Here is a 20,686-nt window from a genome sequence, read left to right as displayed (position 1 = left end):
ATACCAGTGGTCTGTACTCAGAACTGAATGTTTACTGTAAATGTTGGAATGGAGCTCTGATGCCTCCAATCTCCCAAAGACTGATTGACCCATCTGATTACATTTTCTGTTAGATTAAACATTACTAATGGTGCAATACAGCAAGTATTATTTTCCACTTGTGTCCATCAGGATTATACCATGTGTCTATTTACCTGAATATAAATAAAGTATCGTCTCACATCGTCACATGTAAACTAGACATGGTTGTGTACTTTTATTTTGAATTGAATGTATATCACATATATTCTGTCTGTTATTTGCTGGTGAACTTTGGAAACTGACAACAAGCCCCACGGGCCAGAAAAGGCTGACATACACAGAACTTAGATTAGTAATACACCAGCACTCAGCAAGGTTAGTTAGTTTTTCAGTGAAATAATTATGGCAAAGGCTATTTGCACCCCTGGTGCAAATATCAATGAATGCTATTTGCACCCCAGTACAGGAGTGCATGCTGTCGGAGGGGAGCGTCTGGAGATATGCGGAAGACTCCCGTATCCCACCGGGACAGCTGTGTGGCGTGTGAGCGTGAGAGCAGCTTGAAATGCATGTCTCACGGCCTGAGACTTCAGAGGTCTGAAATGTATTTGGTAACCATGGCAACCATAGATCTGTCAAAATGTGATACCCATCATATAACAAACTGAAAGTTGTAAATTCAGACATTTTCGGGTTGCATGCATTTACTTAACAAGTGAAAATGTAGCAAAGTTTTTCCGCTGAAAACATCAATATATAACTGCTGCAGCTGCAAAGACTCCAACCAGAGTCTCCTGAACTAATGACAGACACGCTGCCCGTTACACCACCGCTTCATTCCTACAAAGGAATGTGACAGCCCAATATCTTTGCTAATACGGAAGATCAATATTGGCGACAAATAATTTCTGACTGATAAACTGACGCTCGAATGCATTCACTGAGGAAATGTCTCAGAATGTCTTTAGAACAAACATTAGAGATGAATCCTTTCTAAATTCGCACTTTTCTGCTGGCGTGGCCATGTTTTCACGTTGTTATACGTCTAGGGTGCAAATAGCTCAGCTGTGTGGCCAAGGCTATTTGTACCAGGGGTGCAAATAGACACTCCGAATAATTATATCCTGTTGGTAAGAATTTAATATCTGGAAGACAAAGCTGGCATGGTCTAAAAATACCTTATAAATGTTGAGATGCAAGGCAAACCTGCAGTAAACTATCTTCCTTTGTTCCTGTGTGATCATATCAGTTTGAATGGCATACTGTTTCCTCTAAAAAACAGAGCTCTTTTCTTTTCTGGCTCAGGTTGCTATGACCAATATGGGCACACCCACACACATACGTGGCACACAGTCCTGGAACAAAAATCTGGGATGATCAGGTTTCATCTTCAGAGTAGATTTAAAAGTTGACGATAAACTGAGATTGTTCAATGTCGGTTTTAAGAAACAAGATGAGAGATTTAATCATATTTGTCAGTTTGGTCTGCAAAGAATGAAGTACGAAAATCAAGGAAATGCGACACTGAGGTAAGAAACTTTGTGCTATCCTCAACTGCGTCATAAATCTGATCTTTTAATCTGTTTTTCACTGCATTTACTATGTCGTGAAATTTGTGCTGCTTCTGGTTAACGAGTTGTTTGAGTCTGTGAAGATAAATGCTACTCTGTTCTTCTATGTGTTTTGCCTATAGCCTATAGGGAAGATTGTCCTCTCTGGAATGCAGATAAACTGGTTAAGGCGTGCCACACTGGAAGGTTTCACTGAATGAAAGGATTTTTTTACTGAGAATAAAAAACATGTTCATTACAAATACTATATAACAAATGACTTGATATACCACATTCAAGTGTTTGTTTATTTGTTTATTAAAGATTTGGATTGATTTAAAAATTGATTTGGGGGAAAGTCTTCTGAATCTCAGTACTGTACCTTGTGTAAACAGGTTAAATCGGGTTAAAACAGGTTTGCTGTTGTCCATATGTGAGTTAGTGGGACAGATTCGAAGATTTGATTGTTGATTAAAGTTATTGTGTGAGAGAGATTTCAATAGTGGTTAACATTTGATGTATTTCTTATATACAGTGATGCTTGAAAGTTTGTGACCACAACAATTTTCTCTGTTTCTGCATAAATATGACCTCAAATGTGATTAGATTTTTACACAAGTCCTAAAACTAGATAAAGAGAACCCAATAAAATAAACCAGACAAAAACATTAAGTGTATTCATTTATTTGTTGAAGAAAATGATTACATCGTCTTCTATCTTTCCTATTTGTGCGAGGAAAAAACATGTGAACCCTTGCTTTAAACAACTTGTGTGACCCCCTTTCACAGCAATAACTTCAACCAAACATTTCTTGTAACTGTTAGTCATCCATGCACATCAATTTGGTGGAATGTTATCCTGTTCCTCCTCACAGAACAGCTACACTCAGTAATGTTTGTGGGCTACTTGGCATGAACTGCCTGCCTCAGGTCTCTCCACAGTATTTCTGTAGGATTACGGTCAGGACTTTGACTTTCCTTTGCTCCAACCATCCTTTGGTAGAACAACTTGTGTGGTTGTTGTTGTTGTATTTTTTCATAGCCCACTTCCTGTTGAGCTCCAGGTCATGGATGGATACCTTGAAATTTTCTTGTAGAATTTGCTGGTACAATTCAGATATCATAGCTCCCTCAGTGATTGCAGGCTGATCTAGTCCAGATTCAGCAAAGCAGACCCAAACCATGAGAGGAGGTTCTTGTGTTTGAATGCAGTGTTTGACCTTTATAGACAAAATGATTCTCATTCAAGCTGAAAAGTTTTATTTTGGCCTTCTGCCTATCCATGTGGTATTCAGCAATCTGTAGATGGCAGCAATGATATTTTTGGAGAGTACTGGCTTTCTCTTTGTAACTCTGCCATGTACACCATTGATGCTCAATGTTCTCCTGGGGGGTATTCCAGAAAGCAGGTTATGTGAAAACTCAGAGTAAGTTAACCCTGAGATGAGGGAAACTCCGTGTTATCCATTCCAGAAAGAGAGGTAACTGAAACTCTGAGTCAGTTACCATGGTAACTGACACTGTGAACATAACCTGCTCGCTGGCAGGTTTTCTTTCAGAAACCCTGAGTTTCTACCGGTCTCCTCCCACCTGAAGCAAGCTGCCACACATGGGTTGTCAGTTTCTTCGCAATCCGATAGATATCGAGGCAGAATTAATTCGCAATGCCTTATGTCGGGAGATGTACTCAGGGCTCAATTGGATGTGCTTTCATTCCGAGATGAATATCTGTTAGAACGGTATCACTGTTCATTACACTCAATCCTTTCTTAACATTGTCCGGCCATATCTGCCTTCTTGTTAATCTTATTTTTAGGAAGTATTTTATTTAATATTCATGTACACATCGTCACATGTTAGTCTTAAAATTAATGACTCCAATGTGTATAATAGGTAAAATTGTGTTAAATAAAAGTGTTAAAATTGTTTTAAGTGTTAATCTACTAAGCAGGATATTAGATGAGAGGACATATGTGTTAAACATCTTTCTGTTGGGGGTTTAAATGTTGAAATAGCCACTGAATTAATATTTACTTTGTTTAATAGCCTACGTCAATTATGAATAAAATCAAAGCGAGGTACAATCATAGCCCAGCAAAATGTGCCTTACTTTTCTGAATTTTGTTTTTTTATTTCATTTTTAGCTGCTTCCAAATACGTTACACCACTTTTTCACATATGCTACAATTTTAAGTGAGGTAAGTTAAGTCAGTGGAGTGGTGCATTAAAACCTAAGAATTGACTCGGGTAGCAATTTTCTCCCATGCCGCTTCTTTCTCCTTAGCGGTGTTACTTTTTGTGAAATATGAACATGAACATTCACTACAGGCCTGCAGGGGGAGCTCCAGTTCCAGTGACGTAACTCGAGCTTTTTTTCTCAGTAGTTGCCATGGTGAATCAAGGTATCGGGGCTCCATTGATGATGACTTTTTATAGTGGACGCGCACGCGCCAAACTCAAGGTGAACATACTCAGAGTTGATTGAACTAATTCAGATCAGCTGTTCTGGAACCGGATACTCAGAGTTTCCCATCTCAGAGTAAGTCAACTCAGAGTTCTGGGTTAGACTCAAAGCTTGTTGAACCTCCTACCTGGAATACCCCCCTGATGGTGTACTCATGAACATTGACTGTAGCCATTGCAATAAATGCGTTTAGTTTCCCAGACATCACCCTGGAATCCCTGTGCCCCTGGACTATTACACACTTGCTCTTTTTGTGATCGTTGTTGTTCAACCACTCCTGGGGAGGGTAACAATGCTGTTGGATGTCTTCCATTTCTACACAATCTGCATGATAATTAACTGATGGAGTCCAAACTCTTTGGAAATGGTTTTGTAACCCTTTCCAGCCTGCTGAGTATCAGCATCACTTATTCTAAGGTTACACTTGCTACACACAAATATGTAAAATTGGATCATTTTCCTTAATAAATAAACAAGGTTTTTGTCTCATTTGTTTAACTGATGTCTCTTTATCTAATTTTAGGACTTGGACAGAAATCTGGTCATATTGTAGGTCATATTTATGTAGAAATAGAACAAATACTAAAAGGTTCACAAACGTTCAAGCAGTACTGCATATAATACATGTTACATATGGTGTTCTTAAACTAAGTGCTTAGTGTTAATTTGTTATTCCATGCCTGTTCCAAACATCTTCATACTGTGTCTATTTTTAAACTTCCATGCAAGACAAAAAGAGATAGTTGAATGTTAGTTTATATTGTCTGAGCCAGTGGTAGGAGATGTTATAGTTATGTAGATTTGTATGTCTCTTTAATGTGTGATTTGACAAGCCTTTAGAGGACAGTGTTGTTTGTTATTTAATATGATAGCAATGTTATTTTGCTGGATTTGATGTAAATGACTTACATGCCATACACATGAGTGTATGAACGGTACTATAACAACGTTTACTTTACTTCACCATCGTCATATTACAATTATTAATACTACATATGTTCCCTCATCACTATGCATTCTAAAAAAATCTCATTTGCTTTCAAAACAAATGCATGTGCCAGTCAGATCGACATTTTTACGACACCATACGGTGGTGCTCATGGGAAATGCAGTCTTGATTCCAAGAAAGCACTCCTATTTTTGCCCAGAGGGGTCACCAAAAGAACACAATATGAAAGTTCCTTGTACTAACTTTAAATTATTTTTCCCCCCAGGAAAGAGCTGTACATCTGTGGCAAACAAGGAGATCTGTCACATAGAAAGCTGCCATTGGTGAGTAATGCCACTCCCCCACAATGCACAAACAATGATGTAAAATTGGTCTTTAAAACCGACCTATTATGCTTTTCCTTAATTTTAATCATAGATGTAATGTTACAATGTCGGATGTTGACATTAAACATAGCTGAATTGTCAAATAATGGAGGTAAAAGTACAAGTAACCTCTGTGATTGGTCGTCTTGTGATGAATTTCTTTATATGGTCATCTGCTCCACACACAGTGTGCCACTTCACTGCTCCACTCTGCTAACGTTATTATTTTTGTCTTAATTTTTCCATTGTTTTGGTGTTATTCACACTGAGCCATGATTGTAGTACTGTGAGTGTTCCCATTGCAAAGTACAAAAAAGTTGAATAAATAAGCTGTTGGAGGTGTGCTGATCATCTGCAACTCTGCGTGAAACGTCATCAAACACAATTTCGTTTCTTATGTACATGTACTTGAGAAATGACAATAAAAGCTATCTATCTATCTATCTATCTATCTATCTATCTATCTATCTATCTATCTATCTATCTATCTATCTATCTATCTATCTATCTATCTATCTATCTATCTATCTATCTATCTATCTATGTAGCTGTTTCTGCTTTCTGGTTACCATGTATATTATAAGAGCTGCATACCGGACCAAAGATGGCGCCCATTCATTTCTAGAAGAATTGCTTGGCTGGTGCATATGTGTTACGTTAGACATTCTTCACATGACATTAACAGTGCACGCAGGCACGCACGCTGACGTAATGACGTCACATTGTAGGCTATTAAACATGGCTTTGCACCTATAAGGTGCGGATATAGGAGGAGTCGAAGTTGCAGGTAAAAAATTTGTTACTTTATTTTCTATACTTTAACAACTATAAAATCAGGGGAAAGGGTAGGGGGAAAAGTTCTGTGTTGCGAGAGTGGCTTTCTCTCAGTGGCGTCTCCCAGGTGACGCACATCAGGTCCTAATAAGCTCTGAGCGCAGACGCACTCAGCGTGCGGCCTCTCCGTGGCTCCTCTGCGGCACTGTCCAGGGTACTGAAGGTGACAGGTTAATGTGACACTCAAACCGCAACAAACTCTGGGCCGATGGACGTTTAACACGTTCATCACTCCACTTCCAGATGATAAAGCAGTTGAATAGGTCTTCTTAGAATAATGTTGAAAGGTAAACGAATAGAACATGATCTTACTTTTCCATCACGGCCTTGAAACACTTCCTCCACTCGACCCATCCTCCACATGTGACGTGGCAGCCTTTCATCATGAACAAGAACAAAATCTCCAACCTTGAATAAAGTTGATTTCACACTTCTGGTACAGTGAGCAGAACGCAACTCCATCAGATATTCTGTTTTCCATCTGTTCCAAAACTCACCCACCAGTTTGCGGCGGTAACTCCAGCGCTTCGTCAGCTGTTCTCCATCCACCTTCCTGTTGTCTGTGACCTGGACAGGCTCTGCTATTTCAAAGACGAATTCATCCGTTTCACTTTTCCAGACGAGGCCCAGGACCTTTAATGGAGTGGAATCGTTCCCTTGTTCCTGTTGTTCCTGTGACCATTTTTGTTGAAGTTCAGGACTGTTTGTTTTCCACTTACAAAGATCCATCCCCGCACTTGCCATGATTTCTCTGGCCTTTACACACAGCTCTTCCGCTGCGTCACTGTTGTCGGCTCCACTTATGAAATCATCCACATAAAGACATTCTTTTATTGTCCATGCGACTTCAGGATTTTCTTCTTCATGTTGTTTCAGATGGTGTCGTACAGTAGCTGCCAACAGAAAAGGACTCGATGACACTCCAAACGGGACTCTGGTCATCCTGAGTGTTTTCACCTTTATCTCCTTTTGCGACATCAGCTTGTCATCTGTCCAGAGAAATCGCAGTGCGTCTCTGTCTCTTTTGTCGAGGGAGATTTGCAGAAAGGCTGACTTAATATCTGCCATTACAGCTACTGGATATTGTCTGAATTTGATCAGAATATTCAAAAGGTCAGGATTTAAATTTGGACCTATAAGCAGACCTTCGTTTAATGAGCAGCTAAATTTCTCATGAGAGGAGGCATCGAATACAACTCTTAATTTTGTCGTAGCTCTGTCTTCTTTTATGACTGGATGATGTGGTAAATAGTACACTGGGTCATTTGTCACATTATCATTGACTATTTCCACTATATCTTCTTTTAAATAGTTTTGAATAACAGCGTCATATCTTTCAAAAAGAGTTGGATTAATTTTAAGCCTTCTCATTAGATTATCAAATCTGCTTTTAGCTGTAACATAATTTGAGGACATAGTTACATGCTCATTTTTCCAGGGCAGTCGGACTTCGTATCTGCCGTCAACAAACTTCACAGTTTCTTCAAATCTTTTCAGAACTGTTTCATCTGTCTCGGAATGTAACTCTTCCTTACCTATTCCGAGTGACTCCAGTTCCCAAAACTGCGCAACTGGTTGGAGAGCGCTTGGTCTTGCTCCACACAGACATGCAGCAGTTCAACGTCAACAGCTTCGGTGACAATATTCAGTGTGGTGACTTCTCCTTGCACAAGCCATCCAAACACACTCTCCAGCGCAACAAGTCCGTCTTCCAGCTTTTCCATTTTGCCAGTGACAATTCTCCAGTACTGGTCTCCTCCAATTAGGACTCCCAGTTCTTCTGATTCCATTCCTCTCACGGGAACATCCGCCATAGGCATTCCTTTTGACTCCAAATCATTTCTTATCGTTTCATTTGCCATTTTAATAACTGAAGAGCTCACCTTGGGCGTCTCCAGGAGCTGAACTTCGATATTCTGATTATTTCTGATGTTCCTTAAATGCACCTTCACCTTCTTGCACATCAGTCTTTGAGGTGTTTTGGAGCCAAATACAAAAACATTCAGTGTTTCTTTACCTATTACTGGCAGGTTAAGTGCTCTGGATATGTCTTCTCGAATAAAACTACGTGAGCTACCTCCATCCAAAAGACATCTAGCCACCTGACTTTGAGTGGGTGCGTCTATCCAAACGGTAGCTGTTTGGAGTAAAACTGTACTACTCATAGAACTACTGGGAGCTGCACTTGCTATCACTGCATCTGTTGTAAGATTTCGGGCAAGTTGCTGTGTGTTTTCTTGTCTCTCTTCTGTGTGTTTTTCTTGTTGATTGGATAATTGAGGGCAGACTACTTTGTGGTGTCTTCGTCCACATTCTTCACAGGTAATTCCCTGCGTCTTACAATTACACGCTATATGTCTGCTACCTAAACACACAAAACACTTTCCTTCTTTTCTCAATTTTTCTCTCCTCAGTTCAAGAGTCAGTTCTGTACAGTTCTTAGATCTATGATTGCTTCCTCCACAGAATACGCACCTTGGCTCATCTCTGACGCTGACAGCGTGGAACGAGGCTGTAGAGGCTATGTAAGATCTCCTTTTTTCCGGTATTCTCTTCTCCGCATAGGGCCTTTCCCATTGTTTCTCTTTATCTGGTTGTTGCACATTCTGGGTGAGATTAGCTGTTCTTTCACGACTTTCAACCTCTTTTTGGAAGAACGTCATCAGGCTTTGGACACTGAACGTGTTGTCATTATTTGCATCATCCAGTTCACTACCGTTTTGACGGGTGAACTGCAAAGCCATTTCTTCTGGTATCATCTTCATGAGAATAGGGCAGAGCAAGTTGCCATAACTGTCAGAGACTACTCCCATTGAGCCTAAACTGCGCACTTGTATCTCAATGTCATCATATAGCCTGCATAAAGCTGCGACATCCCAGGCCTTTTTTACTGGTGCCAGATTTAATAGCTTATTCATATGTGCATTTATGATGAGATCTTTACGCCCAAATCGGCTGATAAGCATTTTCTTTGCATTGTCATAATTTTCGTCTGATAAAGAAAGTCCCATAACTACATTAGCTGCTGTGCCATATAAAAACGATTTCAAATAGGTAAATTTATCAGACTTGGTTAGACTTGCATTATTGTCAACTGCTGTCTCAAACTGGCTCCAAAAACTTTGCCACTTACTGACATCTCTGGAAAACTTCTCCATGACCAATTTTGGCAACTTGACTGCTGGAAATCTTCTCACCTCATTGTTTGAATATTGGGAAGCAACTGAAGCTGCGCTCTGATTGTCGTCCGTATTTCTCAGGTTGCGTTTTATCCTGGTCTTTCTTGATATGATTCGATCCATGTATTCAAAGGTTGAATTAACCTCATCTTCCAAATCATCCACTGCTGTCTCCGCTTCAATGTCATGGTCACTATCCAACAAAGCTCTTTCTCTCGCCGTCAGATGTTCCAAGTATTCATCCAGCAAATCTATGCTGGGATCTTCTTTTCCAACCTCCCGATCAATCTTGTCCAAGAGTCGCGTCGTAGCGGCCCGTACTGCTCCCCTTAGTTTCTTTTGTCTTTGCAGGTTCGACATTGTTGATTTGTCCTATTGTCCGCGTCTTCAGCTGTCATGCGTTCTTTTTGTTTCTTCTCCCGGGTTTTCGGCACCAAAATGTAAGGTGCGGATATAGGAGGAGTCGAAGTTGCAGGTAAAAAATGTGTTACTTTATTTTCTATACTTTAACAACTATAAAATCAGGGGAAAGGGTAGGGGGAAAAGTTCTTTGTGGCGAGAGTGGCTTTCTCTCAGTGGCGTCTCCCAGGTGATGCACATCAGGTCCTAATTAGCTCTGAGCGCAGACGCACTCAGCGTGCGGCCTCTCCGTGGCTCCTCTGCGGCACTGTCCAGGGTACTGAAGGTGACAGGTTAATGTGACACTCAAACCGCAACAGCACCATTCAGTATTATACTCAACACTCCCACTCAAAGACATGTGTATAGCTCTCTCTAATAGTAAACAAAAATTTACAGAACTCCAAAAATAATCATTTGGCTTATTGACAGTGTTAATAACAAAATAAAAACTTTACATCTTTCACTACATTTCACTCTCCAAACAAATACCTCTTGAACTTGTCAAGCTTAGCCTTCACCACTGGTTTGGTAAGGATATCAGCTACCATGTCTGCAGTAGGGCAGTATTCTATAGCAGTTTTCCCTTCTGTGTGTGCAGACCTTATAAAGTGAAACTTTATATCTACATGTTTGCTCCTCTGTCGACATACTGGGTTCTTTGATAAAGCTATCGCCCCCTGGTTGTCCTCGTATACCTTCACTGGTACATGCTGGTTGTTGCTGTCTATTCCTTTAAGTAGTTGTACAAGGTACATACTCTCCTGAGTAGTGGCTGCTAGTGCCATATACTCAGCTTCGCAGGTTGACAGTGCCACTGTAGGCTGTTTCCTACTTTTCCAAGATATAGCTGAACCATTTTCAGTTAAGCTGAAGCAGTATCCAGTGTGCTTCTCCTGTCATTTTGATCGGCTGCCCAATCAGCATCACTATATCCCTCAAGGTGTAGGTTTGCCTCACTTTTCTTGTAGTGTAGTTCCTGGTCTATAGTACCTTTTAAGTACCTGAGTAGGTGTTTTGCTGTAGCCCAATGTTGTTGTTTTGGTTATGCTAGGTATTGTGATAATTTACTCACAACCCAGCTCAGATCAGGTCTAGTACATGTCATAATGTATATCAAGCTACCTACTATCTCCCTGTAGCCTGTTGAGTCAATAACTTCACCCTCAGTGTCGAAGTTTAACTTTTGCTCACATGGGGTTGATCTTGGTTTGCATTCAGACATTCCAAACCTAGTCAACATCTTCTCTATGTGTCTCTTTTGAGTCATTTTGATCTCTCCTTCGCTCTGTTTAAAATCGATACCCAGGAAGTGTTTAAGTGGACCCATATCTTTCATCTTAAACCTTCTCTTCAACATCTCTTTTACATCACTGAGTGAGGTGTTGTTACTTGCTGCTATGAGTAAGTCATCTACCCATACTAACAGAATCACTTTCTCCTTCTCAGATTCTCTGCTGTAGACACAATGATCAGCATCATTTTGTACAAAACCATTTTCTGTAAGGTGATCATGCAGTAACATGTTCCAGTTGTGCCCGGACTGTTTTAAACCATACAGTGACTTGTTGAGTTTACATACTATGTGTTCTCCTGTTTTTGACTTGATTTCAAAACCTTCCGGTTGTTCCATGTATACCTCACAGTCCATCGGAGCATGGAGGTAAGCAGTCTTCACATCCATTTGATGTAGGAGGAGATCTTCTTGTACAGCCACCTTCATCAATGCTCGGACAGAGGTCATGTTGGCTGTCGGTGAAAAAGTCTCTTTATAGTCAATCCCTTCCACTTGACCATAACCCTTTGCGACATATCTGGCTTTACACGTTTCAGATCCATCTGAGCTCTCATTTACTGCATATACCCAGCGACCTCCCACTGCTTGCTTGCCCTGTGGCAGTGGGGTCAGAGTAAAAGTCTCATTCTCTGTTAAAGAGTTCATCTCCTCTTCCATCGCGTCAGCCCACATTTTTGACTTCTTAGAGTCCATAGCCTCTCTATGGTGTTTTTGGTACACCATAAGTCACTCTGTAGAAATAATCAACATTTTCACTCTCATCATTGTTACACTCAGCTTTACACTGGTACTCCTTTAAGTGGCCTGGAGCCTTCCTTTGTCTGGTAGGATACCTGCTTTCTTTCTGTTCTTTCTGAGTATTTTCTGTCTGAGTGGGACTTGTCTCAGTAGTCTCAACACTTGTCTCTTTACACCCCTTAGGTTGTTCCTGACCCTGGTTGGCTATCTTTGGTTTGGCACGTAGGCGTTCTGGTGGCGTGTGCCAGGTCGAAGTGACCGGCACGTCCACCAGATTTGGTTGCTTCTTAAATAAGACTGTTTCACAATACTGTTTTCGAAACATCCTTTTAAGGCTGTGGACATGTGGCAACAGCCTGTACATGTTCACACTGATGCATGTGTTGACCTTTGTGGTCGTTGTTGTCTCGAATCTGCCACTACATAGTCGAAATCCAATGGGGTTTCCCCGCACAGGTTCGTATCCTGTTCGTGACGCCAATATGTAAGATAATTCCTTGATAACTATACTTTACTAATCTTTTAAAGTAAGAGTCTGAGAACAGATGTAGTAGGTCAGCCACCTGGGATTTATTGAAGAAGCGGTAAAACACAGCATTCATCAACAGAGACTATCGTAAACAGCTGACGCTCTGCCCATCTTCTAGACTACTTATACACTGGTTTGGCACGTAGGCGTTCTGGTGGTGTGTGCCAGGTCGAAGTGACCGGCACGTCCACCAGATTTGGTTGCTTCTAAAATAAGACTGTTTCACAATACTGTTTTCGAAACATCCTTTTAAGGCTGTGGACATGTGGCAACAGCCTGTACATGTTCACACTGATGCATGTGTTGACCTTTGTGGTCGTTGTTGTCTCGAATCTGCCATTACATGGGCTCAAGGAAATTTTTACAAATAAAAAAACACTTTGGATAATAGAGAATCATAATTGACCTTGTCTGCAGCTTGAGGTGCCCTGTCAAAAGTTTTACAGACCCCTCTTTACCATGGTGGTCTATGGGGAAAATGCTTTTTGGGCCACATGGGGATTGTTTAGCTAGCAGCCACTAGCAAAAGTTGGCAGACAGGCTAAGTGATGGCATCCTATCCAGCTCTTATAATACATCCATGGCAGTAACTTAACATAAGTCTGGTATTACTTCCTCAGCAGGCTTCTGCAAAGCTGGCCAATCAGAACAGAGTTTACTTATTGGGTGGGGAACCTAAAAGAGAGGAGCCAAGGCTGACTGTTAGACAGAGGCTGAAGGGCGACATTAAAGGCCAGTATAAGATAAATAAAGAGTTTTTTGAACTATCATGCAAAGGTACTCTAGAGTCCAAATATAAAAATATGGAGCTGAAAATGAGCATAATAGGTCCTCTTTGAGCAGTAGAGATGAATGTGTGTGTCCAGTATTGACTTTAACATAATTGTCCCTCTGCACTGCAGGGCATCATGAAAAGGTAAAGGAGGCCGGTCCTAAACCTCATGACAGATCATGGATCCAAAGCAGAGGAAAAAAGGCAGTTCATCAAGCTGTGTTTCTATGACCAGTCATGCTTCAAAAGAGGATCCTCCATATTTCAGTAACAAAAACAGGTATGTTTACCACCTTACATTAAACCAGGTGCAACTCTGTAGGTAAGACAATGAGCCCAGCCACGTGCTACCTCATGATTAGAGAACTTTTGTAGTTATTATCATTTAAGTGTATAATTAAAGAAATCCTTTCTAACAGGGGAATAATACATAGAGATATCATGTTATTAGGCTATTAGTTAAGGTGGCTTTCCTACAATCTCTCTTTTGGACAATGGGCCTCATTCACAAACAGTGCATACACATAAATGTGCACTTAAATTGTGTGTACAAATGTTTTATGTATGAATTTGTTGCAGCTTGAACATGTGGGGAACATCTGTTTTAGGCAGCCAAAAGTCATATTCAGTGAAGTGAAAAGTAAATTGACTGAGAGTGATAGTTAATGACCGACGAGGTCTGTCTGACGCAAATGCCTAATTTGAGCCAATTAACAGGCCGTTCATTATTTTTCTGCTACAAGAATTTTTTTTGTTTCTATTTCTAGCTAACATCAATTATCATCACACAGTTGTCTCATGTTATTCTGAGCTGCAGTGATGGAGTCAGAGCGTAAAATCATCCACACTGTCAGCTGTCACTCCAGGGATAAAATCTCTGTTTGGAGCTCTGTTGATCTCTCTGTTTGTTATAAGCACCAAAGTGGATATAGGAAGCCTTGAACAATGAAAGGTTTCTACTAACCTATGAAGAAAAACCCCAAAAACATATACACACACACACACACACACACACACACACACACACACACACACACACACACACACACACACACACATATATATATATTTCTCTTTTTTACTTGTCACTTTATTTTAAAGTCAGGAGATTTGTCCACGTCAGGATCCTGAAGGAATTATGACACTTTTTATCCAATGTTTTGATTGGTCAGTGGTCTGAGTGTTGACAGGTTATGATCCGATCCTCTGAAGTCAACCTGCTCCAAAACTGATTTGCTGTTCAACATTAGTTACCATGGTGATGTACCCAGTAAGAATTTAACCAGACCTTTGTAGGACTGAAAAGGGTTAAACCTGAATTTACCTTGCTAACCCCAAATTCTGCTGAATAGTACAGGCGAGGACACTATCACTAGGAATACAAAGGCTGGAATGCTTGCAACAAAAGGCTAAAATGAACTGGCACAGGAAGCAGGGAGCACACACACTAAATACTCAAGAAGAAGGATGATAATAAGACACAGGTGAATTACGTTATGGGATAATTACGGTGACATGAGAGGGAGACACCCAAGTCACGGAAGTGTACAGGTATCTGCCCACTTCCTTGTGGAGTTAGTCACCAAAGTAAGTAGAAAAGTAAAACAGCAAGTAAAACAGAAAATGCAGAACTGAATAATGGGAAAAAAACAAAAACATGACCTAAATACATGAAACTTACATGCAGTGCAATACCAAAACTCGCCTCGCACCTTTCATAATACGGCATATGTCACTTCTAGGAATCCTACATCTGCTGAGACAGACAGGATGGATGCAAACTGCAAGGAGAGAGTTACATCACCAACTTGTATGTCTCTGAAGAGTGCAAGATCACGGACTCCACCACCAGATTTTAACTCTGGAAATACAGAAGACAGGCAAGACTTTTTGTCTGTCTCTCACTTTATGTTGTAGTAATGTAACAATGTTAGAGTTAAACTAAAATGTTAGTTCAGTCAAAGCACTGAAAGTGAACTGGCATATGACTGACTGGCATAAGCAGTTTTAAAAAAATGCTTCTCAAACATTGGCTCATTCATAAACTGTGTGGCAAGTATCATCCAGTCATGCAGGTGTACAGTGCTGACCTGACACTACCATTATTTACTTGTTAATTATACTAATATCAATGCCACAGGTCCATCTACCCCCGACTCCCAACCCCTTAAGTGGTATTTCATTTTGTTGATTTAACTTAATATTGTGTTCATGTAAATGTATTAGGGTGATTATCTCTTTCAGCAATGCTGCTGAGATTTTTTGAGAGTTAAAATCAGATTAAAGCCTTCTCTACTGAATCTGTGTAACAATTTGCTATAAATGGTCCATTCAAGTGTCTCTGTCTAAATTAAGATGAGACAAAAAAATAAAGTATGTACACAAGTTTCACAATCTGTTTCAATATCTGAAAGCACAGAAACATACCATTGACTTTACATGCATGTATGCTGATTGATTGTCACACAGTTGGACCAAATTTTGGTCTTAATAAGGCATAATGTGGACACAATGCCTTTTACCATATTTGCTGTCACGGGTGGAGTTAAAATCACTTCATGAAATGTTGGATAAAAACTCAGTTGGAGTAATCATACAGAATATTTTTGCTATAATTAAGTGTGTTCCTTGTTGTCTGTTTACAGAAATGTGCCACCAGATGAGCCACTGGCAAAACCGGTATGTATAGTACCTTCGGTTTTGAAAACCTGTTTGCTTTCAAATTCATCATTTAAAAAAAAAAATCTTATCTTCTTGGTGCACAGGACCGCCCACTTCCACCACTGATGGAGGACTGGACTAAAGAACACGTGAAAGAATGGCTGATTGTTACACTCAGAGTATCACCGCAAACTGCACAGAATCTCTATGACCAAGAGTTGTCAGGGGCTTGCTTGCTCTCTTATGAGAAACAAGACCTGTTAGAATTAGGTGTTCCCCGAGCACCAGCAATACAAATCATGCGGCAGGTTGAGAAGTTTAAGGCAAGTGTGAGGATACAAAAGAGTTATAATGAATCCAGAGAAGGCGAACAATGGAAAAGTAAAGATGTAAAGATGCACGATGTATCAGGAAATATGGATGAATCAGTGGAAGATGATACAATGTCATCAGATTCAGGAATTCAAAGTGTAAGCTCCACAGTGCTGATGCTAGAGAAGGTAAGAAGCAGAATACGATCTGCAATAGATCAGACAACAGCAGATGACAAGCAGATATATACAGCAGAACTTACTGACAATGCAATATTTCTGCAGCTAAAGGAGCCAATATGTCAGATTCAGCCCTTTGACAAAAGCAACACCTCCATCTTTTATGCACAAAATGACATTTTTCCTGCTGTAGCAGGTCCAAGTAATCTTCTTGACCCTGTCCATGAGTACCAGCTCCTGCCTAGTGCAAATGAGGCCAGTGAAAAAGAAATCCTTTATGAATTCACGAAGGAAGTATTTAGTTTTTCAGCAAGCTGCATGAACTCACGAACTAACGGAACTATTCATTTTGGAGTGAAAACCCAGCCAGGTCAGGGATATGGTCATGTAGTTGGGCACAATATCACCTCCTTCAGTAAATACAATGAGGCATTTGAATCATGTCTGAGTGAATATTTTGAAGAACAACACATAAATGCTGCCAGAATGTGCATAAGGCCTCCTAAATTCATTCAGGTTCACAATCAAGATGGAACAACTTCAGACAAATGGGTGATTGAGGTCGATGTTGTTCCAACATATTCCGAGACACAAGAGAATCTTTTTTATACTCTCTTGAGTATTGCATCAACAGAAAAGACGCAACAATCCAAAACTGAATGTCTCTTTGTCCGGGATGGTCCGAGGTCCATCAATATTTTAGCAGATCCAAATCCTCGAATAGTCCAAGAGCAGATGAAAGATTTGATTCATAAAGTCAAATGCTGGGCATCAGCACGCAAGTCAGCTGAAGAAAAGCCAGAAACACAGCCCTCCCGAGGCCATCAGGGCCACAGACTCAAACAACTGATCACTCGTGGAAGAGATGCATTCGAGAATTACATTCAAGTCATCGTTGTCACTGACAAATGTCACTCAAGCCAACTTGAGCACTTAGATTTTCTGAAAGAGATGAAGTTGTTTGCTGTCCTTGAATTTGACCCAGAGTCTGATGTGAATGGAACATGCAGTTTTTACAGAAGAGATCGCATAGCCAATCTACACTACCCACGCATGTACACCACTCAGGACAATGTAACTGCAGTTATTGGAAAGCTGAACTTGTTTAAGCAAACAAGTTGGATTTTCTGCAACGGACGGATGAATGAGGAGGGTGAGACAGACAAACCACTAACAACTAGTGAATGGCTCAAGAAACGCTCTGGTGATATCAATACCATGATTTCGTTTCTCTGCAACCCAGATTTGCTCTCCAAAGATGGACTCCTAGTGGTCTTCATTCTTCACTCAGTTGTTGCTGACATTTCAAGTCCTATTTTGGAGGCCTTCTGTGCAATGTATCGTACACTGGAAGGGGTTGACAATATGTTGTGCATATGCAAAGACTCCACTGTGTTCAACCAGTGGAAGCCGCTGATAGAATATCGCTGTAAGGAAGACATCACCAGTAAATGCATCTATGAACTGAGTCTAAATGAAATATCTAGCACCATCAAAATGCTTAAAGAACCTCAAACACGATCTTCTCAGAGATATCTGCCATCCACAGGCTCAAGCTCGGTCCTCCTAACAAAAAAAGATGAGGAGCTGATGACTGTTTTGGACATCTTATGTGAAAATGAATGTGAGAACACAGAAATTGAAACAAAGGAGTCCTTCCAGGAGTTCAAGTTGAAAACAGAGGAGAATTTTTACAGAGGAGGGCAAGTCTCATGGTGGAACTTTTACCTCTCTGAGACGCCAGGCTGCCTGCCATTCATCAAACGAGACAAATACAAAGAGTTGTATGACTTGATCACGCCTGTGGAAGGCCACCCATATCCTTGTGTTATGATCAATCTCCTTCATCATCCAGGATGTGGGGGAACAACTCTAGCAAAACATGTTCTTTGGGACCTGAGAAGTAAATTCAGATGTGCCGTTGTAAAAAACACCATGGCAACAAATCCTGAAATAGCAGCCCAAGTCATGACACTGTTGACTTATGGGAAACAGGAGCAGCCAGGCTATACACCTGTTCTCCTTTTGGTGGACAACTGGGATGATGTAGAACACCTAAAGCAGTGCATTCTGAATGGGGCCAGGGAACGGAACAATCTCATGGTAATAATACTGAATTGTGAGAGAACCCAGTTCCCTGTTGAGAACTCAACAGGCAGCCGCATTACAAATGTGTTCATCACCAACAAGCTGTCAGGCAAAGAGCAGAATTTGTTTTCTGAGAAACTTCGACAACTCAAGGATTTTCATGAAAAGCCTGAGACTTTCTATGCCTTCATGATCATGACTAATAATTTCAGTGAGGATTACATCACTAATCTGGTGACCAACACTCTGAAAGATCTTGACACCACCACCCAACAGGGTAGGCTTTTCTCCTTCCTAGCTTTGCTAAACACATATGTCAATGGATCCTACATGTCACTCTCTCTGTGTGAGGAGTTAGTGGGAATAAGAAATCCTCTGTGGAAGCAAGAAACTCTTGATGATAAAATGAATCCCTACTCCACATTGCTGATCACCTTCACTGTTGAAGAGCATGGTACCTATCAGGCAGTACGATTCTTACACCAAATGATTGCTAGTAACTGTCTTCAAGTCATTTCCCAGAAACACAAACTTTCTCTGGCTGAGATAACTACTGACCTTTTGTTATATGACAAAGTCTACAAGTCATGCATGGGAAAGGATTTCCTGGTGCACAACATCCACAGCATGCTTGTGAAACGTCACCGAAAAGATCAAGGGGATGACACAGACTCATTCTTTTCTCCTCTGATTGAAGAAATAGGTAAGGAAGGACTAGACAAAATTGCAGATCTCTTGAAAAGAGCCACTGAGAGATTCGACAGAAGTGCAACACTGCCACAAGCACTAGCAAGACATTTCTGCTTGACAGAGAAAGACTTTGAATCTGCCCTCAAGTGGGCTTTGGATGCACAAGGGAAAAGATCTAATTCTTATATTTCAGATACAGTTGGACAAGTGTACAAAAGCCAGCTCAAAAAGGAAATTGAAGATTCAAAGGATTTCACTCCTGAATTACTTGAAAAATGCCTAACCTTAGGATCCAAAGCTGTAATGGCATTCCAGGATTCACAGGAACTTGCCAAGAAAGATGAACAAGTTGATCCATTTGAGCTACATAACAAAAACAGACCAAAGTCCTACAACACATCAGGCTATGTTGGAGAGACTGAAGTCATAATGATCCTTCTTGATATCATTAAAGAGCTTCCTCTTTTCACTGTTCATGACCAACACCAAAGAGATAAAATGTTACAATTTCTCAAAGGTCACCACCCAGTGAGCAATTTATATGATCACAGCAACACAAACATCAACCAGTTTGTGGCTGTCCTCGCACACCATGAGACATTTCTAGTCTCTCTGAAGACAAGACTGAAGGAAATTTTCAGTTTCTTTGAGAACTATTTCACATACCTCAGACCTAGGTCTGTGCCACAGGAAAGGGTAACTGCAGATGAAAGAAACAAACAAAAACTTTCTCAGTACTTCAAAAAATACCTGAAAATATTTAGCATTTCAGAACAAGAAAAAGCATCTGAAAAAGTAAGTAAACCCAATCTGAGTCTCCGACAGGAAATTGAGGATCAGAGGCAGTATCTGGAAATGAAGCGAGCAGACACGTTTGCTGGACTTCTGCAGTGCCTGTCTTCAGAAGTCCACGGTATGGAAATGGAGCACGTTGTGAAAAAATGGCAGTTCATCTTTGACAAGTCATCAAGTAGATATGTGTCAGATACAGTTAACTTCATCCTGGCAAACATAGTTCTACACAGCATCAAGCCATCCTCCAAACTGCTGTATAAATATGAAAAATTGGTTGACCTTCTCAATGAGGCACTGCAAATCGAGGGTACACATTCAAATTTGACAGAGCTGTACTACCTCTCAATGCTGTTCATGTGGCCTACAAAAGACCAAAGGCTTGAAAACTCAGCGGCATATAAAAATATCAGCACATATGTCACATCAGCCAAGAAATCTTTTCATCGACGCTTCTCCCACATGTTTCCAGCAAGGAGTTCTATTGCTCATTTCTTCCTTGGGAATTCCAATGGACTGAAGCGAATAGTTTCCAAAGTGAGGCTTGATCAAATTTTGATCCGTGTTTCAAAGCAACAAGCCTCCAGCAAAAGTCAAAGTACTCAACCACGTAACTTGCACTATCTCTGGCAGAGTGGTGCAGCATGGAAAGAGCCTGAGGTCCAGGAAAAGCTGTTACGCATTAAAGGACAATCAGAAAATGGAGACATTTATGTCAACTATGGTGGCAACCTAAAAATGCTGGTGCGCCCAGTTTACCTGGGTGATATTCGAAGCGGATGCAGCAGGGAGGAAGTATCCTTCTACCTGGGATTCACCATGGAAGGCCCTGTGGCCTATGATATTAAGTATGAAAATGACCAATGA

The 20,686-nt window shown here is 40.6% G+C and overlaps 1 protein-coding gene across 1 annotated transcript; it reads left to right on the top strand.

Annotated features, from left to right (window-relative positions):
- The first annotated feature begins 13,276 nt into the window (after positions 1-13,276).
- Positions 13,277-20,686, top strand: LOC133997618 (sterile alpha motif domain-containing protein 9-like). The gene is made up of 4 exons (XM_062437287.1): positions 13,277-13,377; positions 14,840-14,977; positions 15,743-15,776; positions 15,863-20,686. The coding sequence occupies exons 1-4, from the start codon at positions 13,277-13,279 to the stop codon at positions 20,684-20,686; spliced, it is 5,097 nt and encodes a 1,698-aa protein (XP_062293271.1).

Source organism: Scomber scombrus, chromosome 2 (assembly GCF_963691925.1).
Source record: "Scomber scombrus chromosome 2, fScoSco1.1, whole genome shotgun sequence".
NCBI classification, from domain to species: domain Eukaryota; kingdom Metazoa; phylum Chordata; class Actinopteri; order Scombriformes; family Scombridae; genus Scomber; species Scomber scombrus.
This window is presented reverse-complemented; position numbering and strand designations above follow the sequence as displayed.

Excerpts from the sequence above, each read along its gene's own strand:
- LOC133997618 (XM_062437287.1), top strand. The coding sequence starts at position 13,277 with ATGGATCCAAAGCAGAGGAAAAAAGGCAGTTCATCAAGCTGTGTTTCT. Across the intron at positions 14,978-15,742 it reads TCTGGAAATACAGAAGACAG|AAATGTGCCACCAGATGAGC; the intron begins GCAAGACTTTTT and ends GTCTGTTTACAG. Across the intron at positions 15,777-15,862 it reads ATGAGCCACTGGCAAAACCG|GACCGCCCACTTCCACCACT; the intron begins GTATGTATAGTA and ends CTTGGTGCACAG.